We start from the raw sequence: 6,906 nt of genomic DNA on the forward strand, positions 1-6,906 counted from the left end.
AGGTTTTTTACCCCCTCTCTAGCTCTTTTCCTGGCTCAGCAAACAGAGCACAAGTGGCACTTTGGCAGCCCAGGGGAGCTCCACTCACCTGAGTTCCTATAAATTCCCCCGACTCTGTCTGGCAAAGGAGCAGGAGCTGCACAGCGAGGGCAGGCAAGATGGACAACAGCTCCAAAGAGCCTCTGATGGAGGAGGCACCTCCGGTAAGGAACACCTATCACATAGCCCCCGGGAGCTGGTGTGGAGCTGGACACTGGCTGCCTTCTCCAGCACCACACCAACAGCCCAACTGGGTGATCCCCTGTGTCTCCAGAGGTACACAGCCTCCCCCCGCCTGCCCTGCATCCCTCACCAGCTCAAATGCCTCTTGATTGTGGTGGTGGTGGTGGTGATTCTCATGGTGGTCATCATTGCCTTCCTTCTGTTGGGGCTACACATCACTGAGACACACGCTGAACAGGTGAGGCAGCACAGGGCAGGGGGGGCACAGTGACGCCGGCTCCAGTGACGGGTCTGGGAACAGCACTGGCTGACGGCACTTTGCAGGGATGGGGATTAGACACCACCAAGCTCCCCGCCTCCCTTCGCCTAGCAGGTCTTACGAATGACCATCCATGGTCTGGATGATGAGGGGACGCCCCAGCACCTCTCCATGAGCAAGAAGGAAAGGACCGGGATGTTTGCCGTGCGGGATCGGTTCAACAGCTCTGCCATGGTGGTGTATGACTACAGCAAGGTGTGCTGTCAGTTTAGGGGACGGGGCACGATGGAGTGGGTGATGGCAGCAGGGACAGTGGTTGAGCTGACCCTGGTCTGTCTGCAAACAGCTGCTGGTCAGCTACAGGTCCTGGCATCACCACGCCTGCTACATCACCCGCATGGACAAGGACAACATCCCAGGGCTGGACACTGTCATCCAGACCTTCCAGCACTGGCAGGTGAGCAGGGGGTGAGCCCAGGGGTCAAATGCAGGACTGCTGGGCTTGCAGCAAGCATTACCTGGAAGGAAGGCTTCCCGTGGCCAAGGATGGTAGCCGTCTCCATTATTTCTCCTGCAGGCTGAGGTGAAGGAGGCCAGGGACAATGCCATACCACTGGCTGACCGGTCCATCCTGGGCACCACCATTAACATCCTCTGCAGCACTGTCCCCATCTACTGGGCATAGCGGCTGCTGGGGTCAGCTCTCGAGGGGATGGGACAGGGAGATGGGGGCGTCACTGTCCCTGTGCTCCCTGCATTGCCTTCCAGGCAGGATTCCCAGGCACCTTCTCTCCTTCCCAGCTCCCTCCCACGTGCAGCTCAGCACTGCAGCTTTCCCACGGCACTTGCAATAAACAAGTGGGGTTTGCTTTGAGATTCATGTTTCTGTCTGCAAACTGAAGCCTGTGCCTCTGCCTCTGAGTGCTGCGTGTCCTTCCCTCCCCATATCAGCACCGGTGGAACCAGCATGGATAGATGCATCCCTTGTATCGGTGTGCTCAGGCCAAGGACCAGTCCAGCCCAGCCAAGGAGCATCCACTCCTTCGGGCAGCAGGGCACCCTGCCACATTGCACACCAGTCTCTGGGGCTGCATGGCCAGTGTCCCTCCTGTACCCTCCCACTTTGCACAGAGGGAAAATGAGATGGCAGGGACAGCCTCTGCCTCTCCAGAACATGGGCACAGGCAATGCAGCCAGCCAGCCCTGACACCCCTGCAGGGCCACCCCTCTGGGACAGATCCCCATCCCCGTCCCTCCCGTGTGCCACACCTCCAGTGAGCACCAATCCTCGGACTGAGCAGGGCAACCACAGACAACACGATCCTCTGTCTTCCAGCTCCCCTCCAACCCCAATACATCCCGGGCAGCTCCAGCTCCTCTGCCCCAAAGCTGCCAGGAGAGCATCCTCCAAGCACTGCACGGGAGAATGAGGGATCAATGGGGCTAGGAGGAAAAAAGAGACCTTGGGGCGGCCCACACCAGCCCCTCAGTCTCCCAGCGTGCTGGGCAGTGTGATTGAACCTTTCAACAGGTACCAGCTCAGAGTGGTCTCTGCAGCCACTGCCATGGGCAATGAGAAGTTATAGCCCCCAGGGGCTGGTAACAGAGGGAAACCAGACATTGCCTCATGTCAACACAGGGCTGGCAGCTCTGCTCCCCCAAAAATCCTGGTCTGATCGTGTATCACCCCAACAAAAAGCAAGGCTGATAAGGGCTCCCACAGCCTCTCCTGCACATGTTGGAAAGCAAACAGCCAAGAGTCACTCCAGGATCTCACAGTCACCCTGGGACAGCAGACAGTATGCAACATGGGGTGCACACGCTCACCCCCACACTCAGCTGCAAGCAGCTGGGGTCCTGGCGGGCCAAGGAGGGAACCAGGGGTGGCCAAAGAAATCCCAGCCTGAGCCTGATGGCAAGAGAGGCTCATGTCCAGGCAAGACCAAGGCACCCTGATATCACCCTGCTCTGCTGATTGCACCACCTGGAGTGACATACCAGATCTGGGACCACCCCACTCCAGAAATCCTACCACTAGCAACAAGAGCCCCTGAGCATCCTCAGATCAATGCTGCAGAGCACTCAGCCTGGCCAGTCTGGGGACATGTCCGCACCTCATGGTGTCCTCAGTCCCGTCCCAGCCTTGTGGTTTGTGAGAAAGCTTTGATGTCCTGTTTACACTTTGGCCACCTTGAGCAGCTTCAGGTGCCTCAGCTGGCAAAAGGACATAGGCACCAAGCCCAGTTTCGCCTCAGCTGCAGCCATTGCCGGAAGCTCCACCCTGGAAAGCAGCTCTAACCCACACAGGAGTGTTTGCTTTGGCCCTGACACCTCGCTACTGGGCAGCAGAGCAGTCCCTGTGCTCAGGGACAAGTATCCTCAGAGCCTCTTGTCCAGTGGGTTCCCAGGGCAATTCATCCCCGAGGAAGGTGATTAGCAAACACAGGTGAAGTGGATTGCACATCAGAGTCTGATTGCACACCAAGGCAACGAGCCCCTTCACAGGGGCCGCCCTGTTCCCCACCCCAGGACCTCAGTATAAAGCCCTCTCTCTCAGCTGCTGTGGGGTGGCTCAGATTGGGGAGGAAATGGTGGTAGCAATGGAGAGCAACGTGAAGCAGGTGGTGGTTGAAGAGCCACTGGTGAGTCTCTGTGATCAACAGCTGGGGGTGTCCCATTGCCCAGTAGTGATACTTGGTGCAGGGTTTTGCCTGGTTTATCCCGGTGAGGCATCAGTGCACTTGTGGCAGAAGAAGAGACCATGGGGTGCTACGTCCCCAGAGCTTGGGGGCAGTGGGATGGCATTTGCTCCATGGAGCAAGCTCATCCCCAGTCTCCCTGTATCCCATTTCCTTCCCCCTCACCCAGGCTCTCTGCTTTTCTTGTGCCTGCAGGACCCGGAGAAAGGCTGCTGCAAGCCAGGCTGCTGCTGCTGGCCCTGTGTGGTTTGCTGTTCCAAATGTGCCCAGTGCTGCATGCCCCGGTGCTGCAAATGCCCCAGCTGCTCTGGTTGTCCTGGCTGTGCCTGTATTAAGCGATCCCTCTGCTTTGTGCCTCGCCTGCTCTGCTACCTGCCTCGCAAGCTCCTCAGCTGCCACCACCTCAAGTGCCTTCTCATTGTGGTGGTGGTAGTGGTCTTGCTGGTGGTCATCATTGCCGGTGCCTTGCTGATGTGGCTGCGTGCAGACCAGAGGCACGTGAATGCTGTAAGTACGGACTCCCCCACTGGCCCTGGGGAGGGGTTGCCTCAGGTGATAAGCTCCCCCCTGTGCCCCCCTCCGAGGTCCTCCAGATGGGGCTGTGGAGAGCACCATCCTGGGAAGACGATGCAGCTACTTTCTATCTGGACAATGAGAATGGTAACCCAGCCATGGTCATCTATGATTATAAGAATGTAAGTGGGGAGCCCTGCATGCCTGGGAGGAGGACAGGTGATGGGATGCAGCTGATGTGGATCTGTCTGCAAACAGCTACTGGTGAGCTACAGATCCTGGTTGCAGCATGCCTGCTATGTCACCCGTGTGGATAAGGACAACATCCCAGGGCTGGACACCATCGCCGAGAACTTCCAGCATCGGCAGGTGAGTGCCAGCCATCCCACTTGGTACTGGTTGCAGTAGGCTGGAGCATGGGGGGTGTGTGGCAATGCCCCAGGTATGGTGCCTCATGCAACTACTTCCCAATGAGGAACTGCAGCATTGTGCCACTGCCTCGTTTTTGCTTCTATCCCTTTGCCAGGCCGAGAAGAGGCTTGCCATGCCCTTGGCCGATCGCTCACTCCTGGGCACTACAGCAAGAATCCTCTGCAGTGTTGTCCCTGTCTACTGGGCTTAGCATTGCTGGGTGAGTGCAAGGGGTGCTGCTGCCTGCAGGGGTGGTCAGGGGGCTGTCAGGGAGCACTGGGGGACCCCCACCCTCACAGCAGCATCCCCATCCTTCGAGGCACGTCACGGACACCTCTGCAGCTGCCCCTGCCAGCAAGCCCCTCACCCACCCCAATTTTAGGAGGTTCCAGGCTACGTGCAATGCTACAGAGGTTGTGGGGCTGGCACTGGAGGGGTGGGCTCTGCTTCACTGTGCAGTGCTGCATTCCTTGCTGCAACTGCTATGCGGGGGGGCGGGGGGGGGGGTGGGCTGCGGACCATAGGTGGGTGTCTGCTTGGGCGAGTGCTGTGCCAGGGGACAGCTGGTTTGTCATTTAAATCTTCTCAGCTTTGCCAAACCCAAGTGCAAAAATGAGTTTAAAAAAAACATGACATTTAAAGAAACAAAATTCTCCGTTCCAGTTCTTCGCTCCCTGCTTGCCTGGCCTCCAGCTGCTCCCGCCTTCCTTTGCCTTAAAATTGCATTTAGGGTCTCTGAGTAGCTTTTAGGTGAATTTCTGATGCAGCTACAGCCTGAGGGCTCATGAGAGGCCTCCTGCGAACATCACTTGGCACTGGGGGACAGGACTGACCTGAGTTGCTCCCTCCTGCTGGCCCTGCCTGAGCCACGGCTGTCTTGAAAAATGGCTCTGTCCTCTCCTACCCTGCAGAACTGAATAAATACATAAAGAATCAGGTCTCAGAGGTAATGTTGACAATAGTCTGTGTCGAAGGTGGCCATAGCCATCAAACGCTGCCTGAGGACCAGGATTATTGGAATGGGGATGCTGATGTTATTAGGATCAGGCGTTATTAGGACAGAGACGCTGGCCCGGGGCTAAGCATCCACGGCAGAGGAGGGCTAGTGTGGAGCAGCAAACCTGCAGCCCCTCTGGGAAAGGAGCCTGCCAGCAGCACAGCTGCCTCATGCCGATGCAGTGGCCGTCCTGGGGTGGGGAGTGAGAGCGCCCTGCCGCCCATGTCCGGATCTGGCCCCTACTCCCCACTCCTGGCAGCCAGGCAAAAGCTGCTCCCCAGAGGGACTGCACAGCTGCAGCTGGCCAGGATACAGAGCACCTGGCCCAGGGTCTCCTGCAGCTCTGGGGTGCCCACTGCCAAACTGTTACTCTCCCCTAGGCCTGCTGCACCAGCGAGCATGAAGATGAGACAGGGTGTGGCTTTTATTTGAAAGGCTGACCAGTCAGCCCTGGGTACCAACAGCTGGGAGCACAGATGGTAAGGGGTGTACTGAGGTTTTGCAAGGAAGGGCTCAGCACCCTCCCCATGATGGAGCAGCTGAAGATGAGCTGTCAGAAACTTGGCAGGACTCTGAGATCCTTGTGCAATAATTAAAGTGCCCTTGTTTCTCAAGCCTGTGCAGGCAGGAGCAGTTGAGGAGGCTGAGGCCAGGCATTGTGCCTCTGGGAGAATGCAGGAACAACATGGGGCAAGACACTAGGGTACTGAGAGACCCTAACCACTCCTGGCGGGTCTTTTGGGACTGGCTTTCCCTGATGTTAGGAGGATGCTTGCACAGCCCATTACCCTCCGACTCAGCCTTTAGGACTGCGTCTTGGGCAGCATACTGCAGAGATGCAGCTTTTCCAAAGGTTTTGGGAATGCCCTTTGGAGCTGGCACAGCAGCCAACCCCTCACCACTGCACTGGCAGGGACTAGAGGCACAGAGTGATGCACTGAGGTCCTGCCACACTCAGTGACCTGCTCGCTTTGCTGGTGAGTGGGACAAAACCTGTTTCATGGTGATGTGGCCAGAGGAACAAGGAAGAAGCTGGCCAGAACCCAGACCTCTTTGGGAATTAGCAAAGTGAGGGACCAGAAATTGAGGTAGGAGTGGAACTTGCAGTATTGCCACAACTCTTCAGTGACTGCTTAGAGACAAGAAACCCCTTTCCCTGGTGCAGTGATATGCGGTATACAGACAGGGCAGTGCCGGAAGGTGCAGCTGAGCAAGGGCTCTAGGAGCTGGCTGTCTGTGTGGGAAGATGTGTGTTTGATGGGTTATTTATTCCAGGGCTCAAGAAAATGTCAGATGTCCAACACGTCAGAAAGTGAGCTGCCTTGCAGCCGGGGAAAAGGCTCCCAGGCTCTGTGGGGGTGGGGTTGGTCTCTGTTCCCAAGTCACAAGGGATAGGACAAGAGGAAATGGGCTCAAGTTGCCTCAGTGGAGGTTTAGGTTGAAACCCAGCTTGTCTTTCACAAGGGATCTGTTTGTTTTTTCAGGAGATCAGCTAAAATTTGGAGGTGAATTTGCTCCCCACGTTCCCTTCCCTGGGCTACACCATGCCATGTGTGGGCTGGGGAATGGCTTGGGGAAGCAGAGTGAGATCACTTTCAGGGCTTTATCTATTTCCTTGAAGGGAAAAGGTTTATTGGATGTCGGTTTTGCAATGCTGAGCTGATGAGCAAAACACATCCTGAGATGATCTGCTGTTGGGAGAGGAAAACAACATCCAGAGATAAGGGTCGAAGGAGGTTTTTCCCTATGATCTGCCAGGCTTGGTGGGAACCAGGAGAGCCCTGAATGTGGGTGGTTCCTCAAAG

At 56.8% G+C, this 6,906-nt stretch overlaps 2 protein-coding genes across 4 annotated transcripts; both read left to right on the plus strand.

Annotated features, from left to right (window-relative positions):
* The first annotated feature begins 97 nt into the window (after positions 1-97).
* LOC104560921 (pulmonary surfactant-associated protein C) lies at positions 98-1,355 on the plus strand. 2 transcript variants are annotated; one of them, XM_010206430.2, is made up of 5 exons: positions 98-203; positions 314-460; positions 593-736; positions 828-938; positions 1,059-1,355. In XM_010206430.2, exons 1-5 carry the CDS (start codon positions 159-161, stop codon positions 1,164-1,166), a joined length of 555 nt encoding a protein of 184 aa, XP_010204732.1. In that variant the 5' UTR covers positions 98-158; the 3' UTR covers positions 1,167-1,355. The 2 variants fall into 2 exon arrangements, with proteins under 2 accessions (XP_010204732.1, XP_061871844.1); XM_062015860.1 differs by having other exon boundaries at positions 596-736.
* A 1,662-nt stretch (positions 1,356-3,017) lies between these two features.
* Positions 3,018-5,047, plus strand: LOC104560922 (pulmonary surfactant-associated protein C-like). 2 transcript variants are annotated; one of them, XM_062015847.1, is made up of 6 exons: positions 3,018-3,123; positions 3,376-3,687; positions 3,765-3,875; positions 3,952-4,062; positions 4,220-4,324; positions 4,768-5,047. In XM_062015847.1, exons 1-5 carry the CDS (start codon positions 3,070-3,072, stop codon positions 4,313-4,315), a joined length of 684 nt encoding a protein of 227 aa, XP_061871831.1. In that variant the 5' UTR covers positions 3,018-3,069; the 3' UTR covers positions 4,316-4,324; positions 4,768-5,047. The 2 variants fall into 2 exon arrangements, with proteins under 2 accessions (XP_061871831.1, XP_061871833.1); XM_062015849.1 differs by having other exon boundaries at positions 3,774-3,875.
* The last annotated feature ends 1,859 nt before the right edge of the window (positions 5,048-6,906 follow it).

This window comes from Colius striatus, chromosome 27 (genome assembly GCF_028858725.1).
Source record: "Colius striatus isolate bColStr4 chromosome 27, bColStr4.1.hap1, whole genome shotgun sequence".
Classification (NCBI taxonomy): Eukaryota; Metazoa; Chordata; class Aves; order Coliiformes; family Coliidae; genus Colius; species Colius striatus.